Source organism: Haliaeetus albicilla, chromosome Z (assembly GCF_947461875.1).
Source record: "Haliaeetus albicilla chromosome Z, bHalAlb1.1, whole genome shotgun sequence".
NCBI classification, from domain to species: domain Eukaryota; kingdom Metazoa; phylum Chordata; class Aves; order Accipitriformes; family Accipitridae; genus Haliaeetus; species Haliaeetus albicilla.
The window spans coordinates 64,741,000-64,762,671 of NC_091516.1; the positions used below are offsets into that span (position 1 = coordinate 64,741,000).

A 21,672-nucleotide genomic window follows, 5' to 3' on the forward strand; every position below is an offset into this window, starting at 1 on the left:
CCCATCCCAGAAGCAACGTGCCGCATTCACAGTGATGTCTATGCACCTTGGTGTCTTGGTCTGACAGTCTGGAAACAGAGGCACTGTAATTCTGTGGGCACTTAACAACTGTGGTCTTGCTTAGAGTTATCTGTAAGGATAAAAACAATTGAGCTGGAAAGCTGGACATGCACAAACTAAATTAGTGCTGAAGAAAGGAAACCACTTCCAAATACTTGACTTCTAAGCTTGCTACATCTGCTTTCACATCTGTCAAATGGGGATAATACTATTACTCTGAAGGTATTGTAAGACTTCAAAATACATGTAATTCTTTCTCTGGTTATCATACGGAAGGAGAAATTTCAGAGCTGTTTGGAAACAGCACCTCCACCTTTCTTTAAGGTTAGGATTGAGTACAGATAAGAAATGCTCTTCAGTGTGATTTTGGAGCCTGGAGAGACCATCGGATTTTCTTTCTTTTTTCCTTAGCAAACAGCTCACATCCTGGTACAATTTCACCAGAATGTGTAATCTTTAATTCACAGGGAAGCTGGAATCCGCCAGCAGTAGGTGTCCACCGTCAGAATAAATCTGAGCACACGAAGAATTTCTCCCGTGGGTACCGGTGCAGTGATGGAGTGGCAAATCCCCACCCCAATTGGCTGGATCTGCTGCTCGTCACACTGCCAGGCAGAGCGCGGGTGCCCGGCTGCCCACTGGACCAGAGGAGCAGATGTGCTGGGTGTGGAGGGACTGGCTCTCTTCTCAATGGAAAGAAACGCTGCACTTAGGTTCCTGCTGCTTTTTTTGTATGTGGGATTCGCAGTGTCTGCGGAGCAAATGATTGCGACAGTGGATGGCAGGTCAGTAGCTGAGTGTGTATCCACAAACTCTGTTGGTGGAGTTCAGTGCGTGTTTTAAATGTTGTAGTTTGGTCATCTGTGCTGTGTGGAAGTGGGTTCGATTGCAGTTTAGAATGTCAGGACATGGTTTTAATTTTCTTTGCAGGTTTGAAAACAGCTGGGGCTAATACAGAAATGAATTATTTTGAAGCATACAGTGCATTAAAAATGTAACTTTAAAGGGATTTTATAAACAGTTCTAGAAATGGGCATCTGTCTTACATTTCATTACATTTTAATGACTCTCACACTGATTTTCCCTGGTCTGTGTAAAAACAGAGTTCTAAATAGAATAACAGCAAGGATGTGAAAACTACTCCAAGAAACATAGGTGCTAAAATATTCTACTTGTGTAGAATAAATATTTGAAGCATGAATTCAATATTGCAAAAAAGTATTAAACTTATGAAATTACTAGAGATTTGGATTTATCATTGTTTATAGTGCCATTTCATTCTGTAATGAAATGTAAATAGGAAGCCCAAATGATAGCAAGGGAAAGAGAGGACTTTCTAGAGCCAAGCATTACAAAAGTGTAAACAGCCTAAATTGTATTAGTTGAATCATGCCCCGAAGTCACTAAAAACACACAGATCAAATATGCTGATGAAGGTTACAGCTGGCAGTAAAATCTGTGCATTTAAGGCAAGAAGGACATGTGGTGATTTGCTTAAGCTTGTATTAAGAGATCTGGTAGTCAGTTACCGATAAATACTACAATATGTTTTCATTTAAATAGCTTACTTGCTGTTCTCCTCTGCCAGTTTTCAGATTCGATGGTGGCTTTTTAGTAAAATTGCACTTTTTTGCAATCAGATCAAAATCTGAGAGAGAGCAGGCAGTGAAGCATTACATGAACTTTATTACAGTAAATATTTAAAGAAATGAAGTTGTGATCCTGATGCCAGTGAATTGAATGGGGATTTTGCCTTTGCATTCAGTGGAGGTGGGATCATGCCTGCACAGTGGTAATCTGCTGGAAGTTCTATCAGCTCAGTTTCTTTTTTAATATTAAAAATGAAAGCTTGAGTATCTTGCAGTTCTGATCCAGTTCTTATCAGACATCAATTAAAGTGCAGATGAAACCCCAGTACTCAGTACACTGTAAAATAATTATGTAAATCTGTCTCCCTGTGTCACATCACATGAGGCTACCAAAATATGACACAGAATACTTAAAATTTAAAAACTATAGGAGTCATGGGCTTTGTAGATATTTCTTAATGATGGAACTTAAATAGATAAATTTCAAATTTAATAACTTTTTTTGTTAGAATGTTTCTTAGAAGGAACTGGCTTTTGCCCTGAATCTGGGCTCCCAGGCTTACACATTTATAATTTTAATAACTTCATTGAAATTACTTATGACCAATATCCCTAGGACTACAACCAGTTCATTGCTACCAGGCTCTCAAGCAAGCATTCATTACCTTTCATCATAACTTTGTTTTTAGTTCGTTTGAATGTCCATGTGTTATTTTCCAATTAAATGCTTCACAAATTAATTGAAAGTAGTTCAGCAGCCAGGGGGAGGTAGTCTGCAGGTGGACAATTTTAGTATTAGAGTGTGTGCTGGTTTTGACTGGGATAGAGTTTATTTTCTTTATAGTAGCTAGTATGGGGCTACATTTTGGATTGGTGCTGAAAACAGTGTTGATAATTCAGGGATATTTTCATTATTGCTGATCAGTGCTTGCACAGAGTCTAGGCCTTTTCTGCCTCTCACCCCACCCCACCAGCGAGTAGGCTGGGGGTGCACAAGAAATTGGGAAGGGACACAGCCGGGACAGCTGACCCCAACTGACCAAAGGGATATTCCAGACCATATGATGTCATGCTCAGCATATACAGCTGGGGGAGGAAGAAGGATGGGGGGGATGTTTGGAGTGACGGTGTTTGTCTTCCCAAGTAACCGTTAGGCGTGATGGATCCCTGCTTTCCTGGAGATGGCTGAACACCTGCCTGCCAATGGGAAGTGGTGAATGAACATCTTGTTTTGCTTTGCTTTTGCATGCGTGGCTTTTGCTTTACCTATTAAACTGTCTTTATCCCAGCCCATGAGTTTTCTCACTTTTACTCTTCTGATTCTTCCCCCCCATCCCACTGGGGGGAGTGAGTGAGTGGCTGCGTGGTGCTTGGTTGCTGGCTGGGCTTAAACTACGACAAAGCGGTAATTCTGGAGTAATTGCAATACTGCAGCAGAGTACATTTTTGCCATCTGATGCAGTTTGTCAGAGCAGCAGTATGAAGAGTAAAAGACAGTGTGAATATGTCTTCCTTTAACCTGATGGTATGAAAACTGTCTATGGCCTCTACACTCGTTCACTGTTGAGTGCCAGGCTTATTCATGTGGCTCGTTTGAGTGGACAAAAGACTGCTCACGTGAAAGTCTTCAAGGGCTGGAGTCTATGTGAGCTTTTTCAGAGAAACAAGCCAGACTTGGTTATCTTATGTAGATGGATAATGTCATCTGATAAGAAGGAATTTACACTTCTTTATACTTATAATCTTATTTAATTGGGTTTTACATAGTGATTAGTCATCCCAGTGCTTTGTATTAGGGCTAATCCAATTTTGTGTGGGTTCCTGACATACTTGGTGTGGTAAATTCAACATACAACATACATGTCTGGGTGTATCTGGGCTAGTTATTTATGAATCGGTAAGGAAAAATATTAGTCATCAAAACATATACCATGTGTGCAACTGAATTTGAAGTTTTAGGGTAGAGTGGCTTAAAAAAAATGATAAATTTAAAAGTCTAGTCTCTAATTCAGATTGCTAGAAATGATTTGCTGTCACTGATTTGCAGGTCTAGCCACTATTTGCTGATAGTTTTGCAGGCAGTGGAGAAGAAGGCTCTAGTGCTAGCTAGTTTCCTGTCTCTCATACATGCAATGAACATTTTTATATACAGAAGGTAATACATATTTTTAATATGTTACTATTTTCCCATTTTTTTCTTTCCATGTTTTTATTCTATGAATCATGCTCCAGCTGAGAGCAAAAGGGCCTCTCTGCCAGAGATCGCCTGTGAATTCTCCAGCTTGCCTTTGATTGGGAAGGCTGCTGATTTGACAGCAGGATGGCTATTGAAGGCCACCCGTTCCTGTCACAGTTCACACACTTCTGTGACACCTCAGAGTTATGAGTATCAAAGGCAGCTGACAAACGCGATAACATCAACATCAACTTGTGCTTGCTCAGAAACCAGGAGGCGATCCTTCCCTTATGCCACTGATTGACTGACTGTGCCACAGTGATCTGGCTTCAGTAAGAAAGAGCAAAGACTGTAAGCCTTGCCATGATCGACTTCCCTTGCCTTTCTCTAACAGGGCTGCATGCATGGTGCAGGAGGAAAGGAGGCAGCCGGCACTGCTAATAAACAGAGTAACTAACAGGAGTACCTAGGAGCAGTTACTTCGCTTGCGTGCCTCCGCCTGCCTTCCCTGTGTGCCTGCCATGTGGCTGATCATCAGTACTTGTCATACTGTGGTACTTAGCAGTGGTTCCCGGGTCATCCTCTCCACTGCATTCCTCATCAAAGCATGAATATTTCATTAGCTGTGCACATTCATCTATATTTGAGTATCTTCATGCTGAAAAGAGAAACTTGACATCTCTTTTGGAGCAGCATGGCTGCGCGTTGCTGTGCTTTTACATGTGATGTAGAGGGGTCAAACTGCATCGTCACGAGCTCCCAATGTGTGCCTGCGGACTGCGTGCAGGCCAGTTATGACTGTTCTGGTCAGGACGTAGCCCCACAGGGCCATTCACAATGAGTTATGCCTCATATATTCATTGTATGCTCTCCTCAAGGCTTGATGTTACCTATCAGTTAGCATTCCTCAAGGTGATTTAATTGGCATGACCATGGTATTAGCCTTATCCCAGATGGGAAGCTAAGTAATGATTTTTATTTTTTTTAATTGACAATCATGAAGAAAAAATAACCCTTCCTCTTCCCAGAACAGCATAAAAACCTTTCAAATCCAGTGAGGGAATGAAATGAATTGACAATTTTACACAAGTCTCCTCTCATCCCAGTATTTTAGTCTGCACACTACAGCCTTGTGATTTCCAAACTGGAGTAGTGGGCTATGAGCTTTTGATTTATGATATAGGGAGGAGCTAAAAGTGGAACTAAACATAACTAAATATGTATAGGTACAACTAAATATAACTGAAGTTAGTATAACTAAATAAATTACATTAATTTCCTTCTGGTGTGCCTCAATTTTGTAGCTATTATAATGAAAAAATGACCCCAAATTGCCTTTTCCAGCCTGAAGGCACAATCTGTTATGGAGGAAGACTAGAAGAGAAAAATAAGGCTGCATCAAATCACAAAACCCATGTCCTAATTGTTAAACGACCTAAGAGAGAGTTGTGCCTGGAAAAGAAAACAAGGTTTGGTCCACTTTAGCTATGTCATTTGTTACCTATCTGTCAAAATGAGGATTATTTCCACCCATCTCTGAAGGCTGCATGCTGCTGGCATGGGACCTTTGAGTGGCTTGGAGACCTCAGCCCAGCACTAACCCTGGCACCCAAAGGGCAGTGGGAGAAAGTGGGACCCACTTTGGAAGTGCACAGCCTCCTTGAAGTCACTGGGATTTAACAGCTACAACTGAGGAGAAAGTTGGTCCCACTATATGTGAATAAAGCTGCCAGACTGATTTTAAACGGTGGTACCTACATTGAACTTTTTTGAATGTAAGATCTTTTTAAGGTTCTTTCAGCTCAGATCACAGTCACTGCTGCGGTGCTGCAGAGCCTAGCTGTCTTTTTGTGCTGTGTTATGTTTTCTCTCGACTGTCTTCTGCTTTATTGCCCTGGTTGCTGAAGGGACTGAGCAGCCTGCCCGATGGTCTAGAGCAAACCTACTCATCAGACCTGGTGTTTGGCAGCAAAGCGACAAGCTGGAATACAGACTCCGCTTCACTTTTGTCTGTTTTGCCTTCTGGGTTTGAGCAGTTTGCAAGGGTACACAAGAGATCTGTTTGTGGCAGCACAGAGCATGCCTGCGAAAGGACGTTCTCGCTGGAGAGACACTGATCAGAAGAAAGAGCCTGCTGCCCTCCTGAACCTCGAGTGTAAACAAGACATTGTATGTGAAATCTGGGCTTTGCTGAAGCTGGTAACATTGCATGGGTTTCAGGCAAGCCAGGTTCAGTGTGATCAAACTCCCTGACTGCCAGAGCCGCAAGGGCATGGCAGCAAGCAGGGCAGGCTCTAAGCCATCCCACATTTCTCCTTCGGTGGCGCTACATTGTTCGGACTCACATCTGCCATTAAGGATGCCGTGATGGAAATTAGGTTGGGATCACTCCTGCAGTACATGCTAGTGGGTAACAAGATCCCCCTGCCCAGGGAGTCCACTGGGGAGTGGGTTCACCCAGCTGTTCAAGGGCTCCGCAGTGAGGCCAGGGCTTGACTCTGCAGTTCAAATACCTTATGGTTCAATTTGCACAGATACTGAAAACTGCTTTTATTCCTAGTCCTTATATGCTGATCTTTGTGTATATCTTTTTAAGTATTTTGCTTCTGTGGTGTGTTGGAAAGGCGGCAAGAAACAAGGCAAGAAAAGAAGTTGGAAGTGTATTTCCACGTGAAGTGGCTGTGGGGCAGGTCTGTCCCCACCTTCGCTTGTGGCCTGGCAGGCACTGTGTGGGCAGAAGTAGGGCAGGGTGTACAGAGTCTCCATGGGACGATACTCAGCTGTGAGTGCGGGAGTGCCCTTGTGTTCACCTGCTAGGGAATGCTGATGGCGGACTGGAGAAGTAGACATGTGTCATCAGATCAGTAGATCAATCCAGTGTAGGGGCTGCAGGTCTCAAGGAAGCTGCTGTGGTGTGGAGGGGGCAGGAAGGTCTTCCTGTGACTCAAGGAATAGAGTCTGGTCTTAAGGGAGAGCCTGGTTTCTTGGACTTTGATCTTGTAGGTCTTTCGGTGATGTATGTGAATCTACTGGGCTTGATTCTCTAGTTCAGGAAAGCAGATCATACTTACACCAGCTGAAGACTTATCTCTAAATTATACCAAAGAAGAAAATCAAAGGCTGAAAATTCCTTGAGCCTGGTAGTTGTCACTTGAAATGTGCTTCATTTGCGCCCTACCTTGCAGCTGACTTCCATGGGATTTGGCATTGCTTGGAACAATTCAGGAGCTGTCTTTAGATGGCCGTAAATCTGGACTTAAGGCATACTAGCCCAGTGCATTTGCTCTATCCTGGAGGAATTCAATGTGTTGCTTCTGATCCTCACTGGGGACTGAGGACAGTGCAGCACTATCCTTGTGCTCCTCTGCTTGTGGGCTGGAACTGGTTCAGTCTCTAACCCAAAAGTGATGTCCCATGGAAAGGGACAAGAGTGGTAATGAAGCTTTTAGTCAATAGGGTAAGGATATGGGAATGCCTGGCGGGGCTGATCCATCTGAGGCATCTCTGAAAAGGCATATTTAATCTGGGTACACTGGCTTTGGGATTAATTTGCCCTGTTCCTGTGACATTAACCAGCCAAGGATCTGAGTTACATTTTGAATGTTTTATTGAACAAAGCAGGAGCAGGAGTTCTCCCCAGTAAACTTGCTGCACACTTTAAATCCAGATGCTGTACAGTAAATATTTTCTCCTCTCTTCTAGTTCACCTGCGTTTTCAGATCAAGATTCTCTGCAAAAAAATGGTAAGGCTTTTTTTTTTTTTCCCAGTGGCCTGAATGGCCTGGATACTGCCTCTGTTAGTGCGGCTGTAAAAGATCTTCATTGCCAGCTGTTGCTTCTGTTGGCATTAGTGACTCTTCTGTCAAATGTTTTGTTAAAATATATCCCTCTTTAACAAATACCCTTTAAAGGATTTGCCTGGTTAATCATTTACTGACTGACTCTGGGATGCAGTGAGAATGTGGAAGAAGGAAGTATTCGCTCTTTTTTTTTTTTTTAACCAAATGAAAACAGAGCTAAATGTTTGAAGGATGGAGCTGTGAGAGTGTCCATGAAATGATCTGTCACTTGTGAAACTTCACTCTCCCTGGCAAGCAGTTGGGCCATCAGGTTATTTGTCACAGCTTCCTATCTCTGGCCAGTTCAGGAAAAGAAATTCCCACCCATAGTTAACATGCTTTTGCCATGCAATTCAACACACACCCTTTGACAATGGAGTTTGCTGTATGAAGAAAGAAGAAGCTTTTGCTAAGTGTGTTTGGGATGATTAAATACATGTATAGGTGGAATGTGGTCATTTTGGGGCACTGGAGTTCTTCCCAGTAAGGGTGGCAAGATGTTCAATGAAAAGAAGAGGAACCTTGTATGAGTAAGGTAAAATAAACTACAAAATGCATGTATTGAATGCAATATTTGCACCAAGCCAAATACTTTACAAAACAAAATCAGGTATTCTGAAATAAACATTTTGTGCAGGGATAATTATTGTTTGCATAAGAACATGCAAGATTATGCTTTTATAAATGATTGGATGTTTTCTTTGTAGGCTAATAACACACTTTCTTCTGCAGGTCGACGTTATGATGGTGGTGTGAAGCCAAAATTTAATGTAAGTCAAGTAGCAGTTACACAGGTGATGTTTGAAGGACTGGATCTGTAAAGTTTTTTCATAGCACATTTAGATCTCTTAATTTGCATTATTGAATTAAATAGTACATTGTTTATAAGAAATAGCCAACAAAACTGTCTAAATCACTGTGATGTGGTACTGATTCACTACCCGCTGTACAAGATAACTTCTGCTTTTCTGAGAAGTGAGGTGATGAGACTTCAGTTGCCATTGCTGGTGTTGACTCACAGTGGGTTTGGGCACAGGGTCTTACTGAAAGAATCACACCCTATCATCCATATTCCGTACAATGCCATTTGACTGCTGCGGCCAGTATTTTGCTTATATCACTTGATACTGAAAGAATAGCTGAAGCAAAACTGCTGATTGTTTAAATTTAGTGGGAGTTTTTCCTGAGTCCAGCCCATAGGTCTTGTTGAAAACTGAGCATAAAAGACTTCCTTACCAAAAAACATGCAAGTAATGTAATCTAATGTAACTAATCTGTTGATTAAATCTCTCTCGTCTGTACTTCCGAGAAGACAGCCTTATCATTTATACAAATGACAGTCATGGTCAATGTTTCTTGCTGGCTGTTGCATAATGTTTTCTGACCATGATCTTACCTTGCTTTCAGCTTGTTGCTGTGAGTACTTACTAATTTTAATCCTAAAGCAGTCTTGTGCCATATGTAAGGTCAAGTATCAAAAGGGGTCTTTCACGGTCTGAGCTGGGAGACGTGATTCACTAATCTGAACAGCAAAAAAAAATCTCTCTTTAAGCCAAGACAAAGCTTTGGGCTTAACCATGTCCCTTCTGGAGCCTGGTAAGATGCTGTTTGTCTCTGGGATTCAGAATACCTCTCTTGTTTGTATGTGTTTTGAACTTGCTTAATCATATCACGTGCAAAACAGCCATGCAGACATTGTATATGTTATCATATTCAGATAGGACATATGTGTAGATGGAAAAGAGCTGATGTCTGGTAATTTTAGTCTGAAATATGGAAATTACAGTTAAATTTTGAAGTCCTGAGCCCTAAATCACTGTCTCAAATTATATTGCCTGACAGCCAAATTGTCCTCCATTTGCTATGAAATTTGGCTTCGAAGGATAGCATTTTTCTAATGTCTACAGATGGCATGGAAGCTACAGTCCCCGGGTTTTAATCTTGCCAGCGACTGATTTTGTAAAGGCAGTGATCCATACCTGAGCCATCCTGTTCTGCAGCAGGCATTTTCCTGATTTTAAAGCCATCAGGAGCCAAACTGTCTGCAGGTAGATGTAGACTTGGACATTTCTTTCACCTGGACAGCTGCCTAGTGTGCTTTCAGCATGGTAGGCTGTCCCTAGCCCCAGCTGAATCCTCTTTAGTGTGTTGAAGTAATTCTTACAGGTGTCCTGGAGACTATTCTGCTGGGGTGAGCACCTTGTGATTCTAGCGCTGCTTCAGCTTTCTATATTGGGCAGCTCCACAGTGTGCTGAGGTGAGATGGGAGCATGCTGAGAATGTGGTTTGCCCCAGTGATACTACCCTAGTAGAGTAAGTACAACTTATATTGGCTCTCTGGCCAGTTGTTCTGGAGCTAGAGGTCTGTATGGTGCCATTCCCATGGTGGGAAGGGTTAGCCAGAGATTTCTCTGCTTCCTCAGTTCAGTACTGCTGCAGCTGAGAACTGGCTTCACAGATGCCCTCCAAAGTGCTGGCCTCATTTATTCTGGTAGGATGGAAAGTAACTCCTGAAATACACATCTTCTGATACTGATCTTTTATGTGGTCAATCAGGTTGTCAGCTACAACTTCAGCAGGAAAGGACAGTGGGAAAGAGCATCCTGGAGGCCGTTCACCCACAGCCACTACAGCCCTCTCAATGTCACAGTTAATGGCATCCCCTGCATTCTGTTCTGGGCCAAGAGGATCATGATTAAGTTTGAAAACCACACGCAACTGGATTTGACGGAGAAGACATTTGGTGTCCATGCAACAGTGGATGTTGGAGATTCAAACTGCAGTGAAGACAATGCAATGTAAGGTGGCATTGTACTCTGCCAAGGGAACTAGTACCAGATCTAGTAAATACATACTGAAGGAAACAGAACTTGTATTATGTGGTGTAAGTGCCCCAGGGGCAAGCTCCTTCCTATAATGTCCTGATATTGCAGGCAGCAGGGCAGCATGGATTATATACTTACAGACCAGTCTTTCATAGGGCACATAGATGTACATAGCTGTCTTCATCTCTTGCAGTAGTGTAGTCAATCCTTGTGGCCAGCCAGTTTTGCTCTTACTGCCTATGAGGCTGAAGCTGTTGATCTTTTTAGCCTCGAGCTGTTTTACATAGCCACTTGGGAGATTGAATAGTGGATCCTATGCTGAATATAGGGGCTTAGGAGCTAGCTGTGCATCACTACTTATCCCTTCACAGGATGTGTGCCAGCAGTAATGTAAACCATTGGTACAAGATGCAGATGTGTATTTAGAAACAGGTAGCCCCAAGTCCCAGGATGTGATCTGTGAGTTGCTGAAGCCAAAGAGCAAATTCGCTACAGGTTTGCATGTGACCTGAAGAGTCTCCGAGAACCTGAACTCTACATCCCAGTCTGTCATGAATTTCTTCAGCGTGAACAGGATTTAGCAGCTTTGCTCTTGCTGAACCTGAGTAAGAGCTATACATTAACCTAACTGCATCCAAAATCCTTCAATCCCATGGCTATACTAGAAAGGCATGTAGGTTTTTTTATTTCCTTTGTCATGTACCTGACCACTTCTCTCCCTCCATGCTGACTGGCTTCATGTCTAATACCAGGTCATTGATTTCCACTCTGGTAGTCAAGAGTCTAAAAATTAGGAGGTGGATACCTAACAGGGCATGTGCTGAACATGGGCACTGAGTCTACCCCATAAACTGTGTTTAAATCTGTAATGACACACAACAATAAAAATAACATGACCAAAACCAGCAGTTTCAGTTAGGTCCTATACAACATTTCACCTGTATATCTAAAGACGTTTCCACAAAAAGTAGGTGTTAACTCTTTCTGATTATACATCTGTGAAAGATAATCCAAGGTGCACAGAAATTTCAGTGAGGTTACAAGAAAACTGAAATTATAATTGAAAAAGAAGCCAGGTTTTCTGCCTGTGGTATAGTATTCAGCAAGACAGTCTGAATTTTACAACATCAGCATGTGAGCTAATCCAGCACTATGATTTGACAGGCAGAAGAAGAGAATGGAATAATATTATTTTGAAAATAAAAAGTAATAACTAAACAAACATTCCTTCTTCTCCTCTGGTCTGCAATTCAGAAATAATCTTAGTCTTATTAGCAATGATTGTAACCTTATAGAAAATGTACTCATGCAAAAGTAACGATTTCAAAATACAAAGTGTAGTTTTACAGTTTTTCATAAGGCTTGAAAAATCAGAAAGACAGTGCAGTGGTGGACTGCAAACTCCTACTGGAGCTGCTGTTTGGAGACTGTTAGGTTTGAGCAGGCTACTCTGCCTACCTATCTGTCACAGGTACCTCTACAGTCTGGTTACAGTAGTGGATCCTTCATTCTGTAAATTGAGAGTTCTAAGAAATTAGTTGTCCTGGCTCTGGCTGGGGGAGATAATTCTCTAGTGTTTTGGGTCTGTGGTGAAAAGAGTGTTGATAACACACCAGTGTTTTGGCTCTTGGTGAGCAATGCTTGCACAGTGTCCAGGCTTTATCTGTTTGTCACTCTGCCCCTGCAGTGAGTAGGTTGAGATTGGCAAGAAGCTGGAAGGGGACAGTGCCTGGACAGCTGACTCGAGTTGGCCAAAGTTATATTCCCTGCCATATAATGTCATGCTCAGCAATAAAAACTAGGGTAGAGGAAGAAGTGGGTAGGGGTTGTGTCTTCCAGGGTGGCTGTTGCTCAGAGATTCACTGGGCATCGGTCTTCTCGTAGGAGATGGTCAGTGATTGCCCTTGCAAAACTTTGGTCTTTTTTTTCCCCTCTTCACTTATTAAACACTATCTTGACCCATGAGTTCTCTCTATTTTGCTCTTCCTATTCTCTCCCCTGTCCTGCTGTGGGGTGGGTGGCTCAGAGTGAGTGAGTGGCTGGATAGGTCTTAGTGGCTGGCTGGGGTCAACACACCACAGGGCTATATATTCTGCTTGATGCATTCTGTTGGAAGATATTTGGGAATTTATAGAACACATTATTCATTTAAAAAGCTGCAGGAAGAGTCAGGAAGCAGAACTACTCTACAGCATACCGTTGACATACCTTTTTATCAGTGTTTCACCATACCTGAGGTTTGATCTCAGAATCTGTGGGTGCAGTGCCATCTTATCTGCCATGTCTTCTGACCTTTGTCTTTGTTTCTCCCACGGTTTTCTGAGTAGCCTCGAACTATGGACACAGGTAAAGGCAGGCAGGACCTTCATGCTTAGTTTGAAGCGGAGGCTGGCTTTTTTTGCTGGCCTCGAGATGTATTGTGGCTACTGAGCCTTTTCTCCTCTGTTCTGTGGAGACAGAGGAGAAAATGCTACCCTTCCCCCATGGTTATGCTTTCTTGCATGTTCTATACTTTGCTTATTTGGGATACACTGAGAAATACTAGTCCCACTGACTACTGCCCTTTGAATGTGCTCCAGAATCCTAACCAGGAAAAGCCTGGCTTATTCTGAGCTCTTGCTAGGAGGGATTTGTCAGACTGCATGAGCAGATCTGTGGCATCTCTGCTAGACTGCAAGTATCAAGTCAGTAGAAACTGTATGTTTCAAGTATCCATTCATTGCCACTGACAGCCTCTAAGTACCGATCGAAGTCCCTATATGTAGAAATCATGCTCTGTGGATAGGAAAATGGATAATCTGGGCTCATGAGTCAGGATTAGACTCAGTGTAGTTGCCAAATGCAAGTCTTGGGTTAGATTTTCAGTCAACCTGCATTTGACTGTAGCAGAGAAGAAAGGGAAAAACTGGCTTGAATGTTGCTGTGTAATCTCAGGTTTAAGGACTGGCCTAGATTATGCCGGTTGATGGCTGAGTGCTCACATGATGCATTGCCCAGTTTTTCTCAACCCAGAAGAGTCCCTTAAACTTCTCCCTTCTCCAGCCTTCTTTATTAAGACAATACTCTGTTTTGGCTTAGGCCAACACAAAGTAGCTGGAGCCAGGAAAAAATATTTGACACCGAATACATATGCATTTGCTAGACAAATATAATAATCCAACCTGCAGGGTTTTTTATGCACCAACTTCTGGATCAGGCCACTGAACTGAATGGCATATTTGCCTGTGTCTAAACCTCAACTATCTATCATTTCCCTTTGTAATAAAGCAAGGGATAGGCTAGATTCAGTGTCCTTGCTTATGGGACCAGTGTTAGTCAAGGTACAAGAAGTCTAGACCTCATATGAAATCATAAGGCTAGCTGTTTTTTCTTCAGCTTTAGGTTCAGAAGTCTTTCAGGTGCTGCATGGTTTCACCATGTTTTGTCTCTAACTTAGTTTGAAAATGTTATGTCAACACTGAGAATCTATTATGCAGGTTTTAAGAGGCAAAATATTATTGTTAAGCCAAAAAAATGTATGCCACTCAATCATGCAGTGCTACAATGCATTAATTCCAGAGGTGGTAGAAGGATGGTAGAGTATGCATTAGTTTACAATTAACCTGCTGCCTTACACTTTAGTAAACTCCAAGTGTCCATGCTTGCCGCAGATAAGCTTTGTAGAGCTACTCACAGTCAGTGCATTTATATTGCACTGATGATGCGGATGTGTGGAGTTTGAACTCAAATGTCATCTGCATTTGTTATGCTCTAGTATCTAAATAGATGAGAATAATGTGGCTGTTTACAATTTCTAATGACATACAGAAGTGATTCCTGTCTAAGATATCATGGCTTGAGAAGGAGAACACAGATCGAATTAACCTAATTGTCAACCAATGTTGGAAGCAGTGGGATTGAAGTGTGTTGACAGTTGAGCATGCAGTTCTGTTCTTTCTGGATAGTCTAGGCCTTGATCACATTAACAGCTGAACTACTGGATTTCACTGGAGGAAGATTTAATCCTTTCAGGTTTTTTTTCTACTGACTTCAAAGGTATACTGAGAAAAAGTCTTCATGTATATCTGTGCTTAATCCTTTGTGCTGCTTTTTTCTCTTAAGATTTCTGAAGTTTTTATCTAGCTTGATGTTACTTCCTTTTTGACCTAGGCTTTCTCTGAAGTTTGGTGACATTGGCAATCTAAAGGGACTTGTTATTAGGTAAGTTAATGTGATAAAGAAAATAGTAGATGTTTAAATAAAAGATAAAGATGATAAAATGTTACATGTTAATATCCATTATTATGCAGTTGGTTGTGCAATTTGTTTTGGGAGAATATATGTAAGCAAAAATAATGTGGTAGAACTGTTGGTTGTATAAGCAAGACACCTGCATTTAATAGGTCTGTCATTTTACAAACATCTGCCTTGCTTTATTAAGGCATTTCTTCTTCTATGTTGACTTTTCTGTTAACAAGAAAAGTTCGGGTCATCTCTTTTGAATAGAATCTTCCCATGTCTGAGATTTTTGCTAAACCTTGCTAATTAGCTACACTTGTCTGGGAATTTTGCCACAAGAACTGATAGTGAGGGCTCTTGAGGCATCAGACTGTGACCTACTTTATGTTTGCTTCTTGCAATCAAAGAAAACAACATTTCTTGATAAATAGTTTTCCGTATCTTGAATGGATGTACAATACCAATGTTGCACTTAGATTTTTCTCATTAATTTAGGAAAAATCCCTCACATTTCCTCTCACTGTGTGGGAGAGCAGCAAACTCCTTCAGCTGCAACAATGAAAAAACTCAAATCACTTTCCAGACTCAATAGAAGGAGCTAGAGCTCACACTGATATAAATGGGTGAAACTCTGGTAATACCAGTGTGTCTTCTAAGATGTTCAACATGTGAATTTAATAGTTACAACTCTTAGTTAGACTTGTTTGATTACTCATCTTTCTTCCCGTACAATATTTTCAGATTCCTATTAACAACCAGCTATTACCAGCTGTCTGTTCAGAACTGGTTCAGTTTACACAGACTACAACTTCTTTACAACCACTCCATACAAGCGACGTTTAATGCAACCAGAATATATGCACCGGCAAGTTACTCCTACCACTGTGAACATGTGAGCAGCTTGCAGAGATATGATGCACTCCTCATACCCAGCTCTGCAAATGATCTTTCAAAGCTTTGGGAAGTCACTTTTATTGATTTCCAGGTAATGTCATGGAATTAAGCCAAATGGATCCCAGAGGTAGACTGATTGGAAATTTTGCATTTCACTGCCAAGAAAGTATAATGACCTTCCATGCACAGTTTACAGGATCTCCATGGAACTTGAAATAGAAATTGAATAGAAATGAAGACTTCAATTATTATACTTATCTTCCTTTCAAAGCAAATGAAGGGCTGTATAGATTTTCTGTAGTATCTTGCCTGTCTTTCCCTTTAGAGTCGGGAGTGAATTTAACTTTCAGTGTTATATCTCTCTGAGCTGGGGTCTCAAACCCAGCATCAATAACAGCATCAGTCACCAAGTATGGGAGTCATCTCCCTTAACTTATGATGCCTAGTAATTTTAACCTTGTGCCCTAATTATAGTCACCCCAGTCTGCCTCTAAAGCCAGTGGATAATTCCTCTGACTCATCTTAAGTCCTTATTTTAGGATGAGATTAATCATCTTCTGAAAGTGCCTATTTTTCTGCATTTGACAATAAAGAAGCCTAAGATGACTGGACTAGGATGTCTTGTTTTAAGATACCTAGGTCATAGGGGTTGAAGAGCTGAAAAAGGGGATTGAGGCAAAAGTTAGTCCCCCTTTTCTCACCATGTGATAAATGCTCATGGAGCGATCTAGTGAAGCAGACAGTCAATTCCCTGAATGCCAGTGTGATAAACTCCATGTCAGAACTGAAGCCACAGGTAAAACTTATGGGTATTGGCCATAGTGGAATGCAACTTCATGTAGTTTAGCTGATGTGCTGCCATATACTGCACACTTGGATCTGGTAAGAAAAATCTAGTATTAGGATAGGCAGTTGAGAATATTTCCTTGTTTGTCATGTTGCAGTTTATGCAGTTTGAACCAGAGACTCTGGGGATTCTCAACAAATGATACTGGAAATACACTGTTAATTTGACAGGTACCACACTTACAATTGAATATGACTGGGCTATCAAGAGTGATCAGAGAAGATTTTCTTTAAAACACAACTGCAGATCCTTTGGGCAGCAGAGTGCAGGGGATTAGAATAACTGGCAGTTTCTAGAAGACTGACCTGGATAAACTTGGAGTGTTGACTCCAGCTACCACTGATAGTTACAATTTTGCAGTAAGCAGATATTAAATTAAAAAATTCTTACTGGCATCAGGAGCTAATTCATGAAGTTGTTTGTAACCAAGACAGCAAATACTTTATTTAATATGAGCTCTTTTATTCTCTTTGTAGATTCAAGGTTTTAACATTCAAGAAGGACATTTTGCCTATGCAAAAGACTGTGCATCCTTTTTCTCTCCAGCAATACTTATGGGATTGGTTATGTCTCTGATTCTGCTGCTGGTTCTTGCCTATGCTCTTCATATGTTGATCCACCTGAAATCTCTTGACAGGCACTATGAATGCAAAGCTTCTCCTGCCTATTTTGCACAGATGAAAGACAATGGCATGGGGGAGGAGAAAGAGCCACTGAGAAGCAGTGGAAATGAGTCCTGTGAACTCAGAAACCAAGAGTTCTGCAAAATCTATATTTAGCAGTATGCATCTGTCTCAGTGAAACAAGTGGTATTTTCTTCTGCTGGCACTCCCGTATGTAGTTTGTGCAGATTTTTCACGAATTGACAAAAGGAAAAGTAGGTAACAGACTGTTTAGCCAGTTACTGTCTGTTATTTATTGATAACCATCTTAAAGATGCCTTGGGAAACAAGATGAGAGAAAAAAAAATCCCTTGTGAGTAATAGATTCCATGTGATGGGAGTTTATTCCTGTAGTACAAAACCAAAATGCATATCTTTTCAGCCAGCTTACCAAGTCCTGAAGACAGAGATAATCAGTAATGGAGCTTTTGAAATTAAATAAAGATACAAAAAATAGCAAAACAAACAAAAAAATCTTTGCTTATTCTTTCAGTAGGCAAGATCCTTCCTGGTTTTGTATTTGCTTCAGCCACCTTGCTTTGTGTCCTGACAAAACAGCATCCATTCCTTTCTCAGTATATGTTTTCCTTTTATTTTCCAAATTACATCCTCTCCTCTTTGTCCTCATAAACTGCTTTTCTTCCTTTGGAGTCTTCAGAGACATATAAGCTGTGTATTATGCACTACACTGATGAAATAGTGATGGCTTTGGTACAGCAGCATCTTGATACTTTTCTCTGTCTAAGCTGGAGGCTTACTGTAAGGATCTAGTGGGAGAACAGTAGACATCTGGTCAAAGGCTTACCCTTAACTTCCCGGCTCAACTCCATGCCAAAAGACGGATTATGAGCATTATACCCTGTAATTCTAGGTTAATTTCTTTTCTATCAAATCCCATCAGTCCTTCTTGGGAATTTTACCTGAATGGAGTTAGCCAGTGCTATAATTGAAAATATATATAAACAAAGTGGTGGAAGAAGCTGCTCAGCAGTGAAAAGGATACTGTGATATAATTTTCACTCCTCCTTCTGAGCGTTTAAGGTACTGTCTTCCCACTCATCCTTTCTTCTGTTAGAGTCAAAGTTTGGGAACTCCAAATTAGCCTGTAATTTGGCCCTGACTTCTAGCAAGGAAGAACATGGTAATGTACTAACTGTAGCGCTTTTAGGTCACAAGTAATACAAAACCCAGCACGTTAGAAAATCTTCTGCAAAACCAGATTTAATAAACAAATGCCTTTTTTATTTTAGGTAATAGATCTAAGTAGTTGTTTGTGGTCTTTTTAAAATATACTGCAGTACTCTTTAAACACCTTGAGAGATGTTCAAAGATCTCCTGTTTATTAGCACTGATGACACACAGACTAGGTGTGGAGTCCAAACCAGTTAGTTAATTTAGGAAGGCACTTCAGAGGAAAAAGAAAAACAAACATCTTTGAGCCGTAACCAGACATAAGACACAAGCTTCTTGGGACTTGGCAAGCCTGCCCGCGGCCAGTTATTGCCAAGCTTTATCTGTTTTATAAAGAAAGGAAGCAAACATGAATGGCTGGGAACCTGAAAAAGGGTAAAATGAGAAAGTGCAAATAAAACCCACAGTATTCTACATGGAGCGGCAAAACACTTGCCGACTTGGTCCCCTCTGCTTACACAGAGTGATGACAGATGTTAGAAGGAGTTCAGGATGCCAGTGTTAAATAGGTGATGTTCCTCAAGAGTCTGGAGAGCGGTGGTGTTGTGCCTGGGGTTTGCTTAGCTGTCAGGCAATAAAAATCTGACGCTAATCAGTGATAGCCTGACTGTCAAAATTACTGTCATTCACTGGTGTAAAATACCCACTCTGCAGAGCTGTGCATGGTGGCTTTGGGCATGGCAGTGCTCTCTAAACCTCATGTTCTCTGAGGTTAGGAAGTGCGCTAGTTCCTCCTGCACAGCTCATTTAACCTTCTGGTTAACATCTGATGATGCTGTCAGTATAATTCTTACCTATAATTTCCTTGCATGTTTTATGTAGGCAATATTAGCACTGTTGATGTGAGAGGTTCTTATGAGACTGATAAATCAGGAATAAGGGACCTTCCCTCTAATCAAGTCCCTCATTCCTCATGTCCTTCTAAACCTCCTTCCCGAGCCGTTTTCTGACCCACATATGTTCCAGTTTTGAGGGTAAGATGATACCTGCTGGCTTTATGCTCGAGAGACTCAGCACTGCAGATCTCCAGCACATGTCAGCGCAGAATTTTTAGTGTGGAATTAAAAGATGGGTGGGGGCCTTTCAGCAGGAATGAGCTTGAGAGGTGAATTTACACCCCCTAATTACGAAGCAAACTTCACAACAAAAAAAGAATACAGATAAAAAAAAAAAAGAAAATTCCTCTACTTCTCTCAGCTTTTTGTAAAGCAGGACACAACTGGTATTACACTCAGGATCTCTTGAGTGGAGTAGTACAGTTAGGAGTTATCTTTTCTCTGCTGGGACTTTTCATGTCATGTTTTCTACTCTGCCAGGTATGCTCAGTATCATCACATATCTACTCAGGTGCCAGCAAGATTTAGAAAGGATAAATACACTAATTGAGTTAGACAGGAAATACAATGTTCAGTCATAGGACTGGAATTATGAGCCATGTATTTGTAAAGAGTTAATGATGCTTTAATGGAAAAGCAGCACCAGGAGAAAAAAATTGTCATTATTGCAGTTTCTGTCTCCTGGTGCCACATATAAAAGCAAGCACCCATGGTTGAAAAAGGCAAAATGTGGGTTTTTGCATTCCCGATAGGCTGTATTTTCTGTGAGCCAAACAATCCTTATCAAATGAACATTTTGGAACAAGAGAGGCATTCCATTGGTCTGGTCCTGAAACAAGAAAATTCAAGTTAAATTAATTGCTTCCTAGAAAAATAAGCTACATTGCCACCAACAGACTAATTAATGGTACGCTTTTTTACATGGTCCACATTCTGCATAATCTTGTTGCTGCATGAGAACACAGCAGGCTTTTCAACAATCTATACGTTCATTCAAACAAAAGCCTTATAGCATCTTTTCAAAACTGATTTGCTGATTCTAATTCAGGGCCCCATCCACTCTCACTCAAAGTCAAAGGGAAGAGTCTCATTTCCTTTAAGTGAAACAGGGTTAATTTCACAGACTATGCAGGTCTCAGTGTGCAATGTTAACACTGAATTGAACAAATAAAAACATTTGTTTCTTATACATTTCAGCTGCTGTAGTTAAAATTTTATGTAATTTCCCCTTACCCCAGTATTAGGCAACTTCATACCTGCAGAAAGCTAGGATTTCAGGCAGTACATTAGGTATCATTGTTTGAACTGAAGTAGTAGACTATTGGCATAGTATTAGTTACAAATGCATAAGGAATAACCAAAACCAAGTTCACTGTGAAGACAGAGAGAAGAACCATGAGTCCACTAGCTGGTAAGTAACACCAAACTCCAGCAAGCCAGAAGAAACAGATTTCTTTCTTTCCTTGAGGTTTTTAAAATGGTGGCATTTCCCTCCCCTCCTTTGAACACTGATTCTTGCTATAACAACACTGGTATTTCTAGCAGAGGTGTTTTGTTGGTTTTTTTGTTTGTTTTTGTTTTTTTCTTTTTTTTTTTCCAACTGGGGACTTTAAAAAAGCTGGATGCAACCTTCAGTTTCAGAAACTGTCCCCAGGAGCACAGAAAGAAGTCCTGTTAGGGAAAACAGTAGCCTAGTACAAAGGGAAAAATTGCCACTTCAATACTAAAAAGCTATACTCAGACATGAGTAACAAAGAACCATATCCTTCGCTGCCATTGCTTCTTATTGATATGCACCGAAGCTAGAGTCAGTGAAGGAACAATTCCCAAGCTGGAGCTGCTACATCTGACAGGCTGGCAAAAATACCAAGATCTCCTCTATGGGAATTTTATCATATGGGAGAACCTTTACTCAGAATAATCCCAAGAAGATCTTCCAATACCTAACACCAGGGCTTTGGGCTAGCATTCAGGTTACCGTTACTGATTGTCTGCATTATATCTTCTTTTAGTAACTCAGGTAGTAGCAAATCAGTCTTCAGTTCTCTCCATGACTTCCATAGTTCAGCTAACCCTCTGATGTTTGCATTTTTCAGGATGCGTCTGTTCTTCACCATTACTTTAATACCTCTGAAGGTTTTCTCTGTTTCCAGTAAACCGTGTAACACGGCATTTAACTGATGTCTGATAGATCTTAAATCTGATTCAGTGGTTCCTAACTCACACCTCAATTTGTTTGCTCTAACATTACAAGCCATATTTGATATTACAGAACAAAGATCCAAAACTACCTTCAGAGCTGCACAAACTCTATTAACAGCCAGTCATTTAATATGAATCATATTCATTATAAGAAACTTTTCATTAAAATTCAAAATTTGCCCAGCTGAAGGAGCAAATCAAGAGCTGTGACTTGCATGTAGCCACACTGGTTGGGATGCCGTGCTGTGTGGTCTTCTAAGCTTGGTTTTCTTCCCATAATAGAGTCAAGAGAAGTGAACACATACTGAAAAGCCAATTTGGGATTCATCATCA

The 21,672-nt window shown here is 41.0% G+C and overlaps 1 protein-coding gene across 1 annotated transcript; it reads left to right on the top strand.

Annotated features, from left to right (window-relative positions):
* The first annotated feature begins 508 nt into the window (after positions 1–508).
* Positions 509–19,433, top strand: LOC104317519 (V-type proton ATPase subunit S1-like protein). The gene is made up of 7 exons (XM_069775671.1): positions 509–845; positions 7,528–7,568; positions 8,397–8,434; positions 10,221–10,462; positions 14,639–14,689; positions 15,449–15,692; positions 16,925–19,433. The coding sequence occupies exons 1-7, from the start codon at positions 616–618 to the stop codon at positions 17,225–17,227; spliced, it is 1,149 nt and encodes a 382-aa protein (XP_069631772.1). The 5' UTR covers positions 509–615; the 3' UTR covers positions 17,228–19,433.
* Positions 19,434–21,672: the final 2,239 nt, after the last annotated feature.

What these genes read in the sequence shown, in the direction of transcription:
- LOC104317519 (XM_069775671.1), top strand. Translation starts at nt 616, where the DNA reads ATGGAGTGGCAAATCCCCACCCCAATTGGCTGGATCTGCTGCTCGTCA. An exon ending in CTAAAGGGACTTGTTATTAG is followed by an intron (nt 14,690 to 15,448) that starts GTAAGTTAATGT and finishes CAATATTTTCAG; the next exon opens with ATTCCTATTAACAACCAGCT. An exon ending in TCACTTTTATTGATTTCCAG is followed by an intron (nt 15,693 to 16,924) that starts GTAATGTCATGG and finishes TTCTCTTTGTAG; the next exon opens with ATTCAAGGTTTTAACATTCA.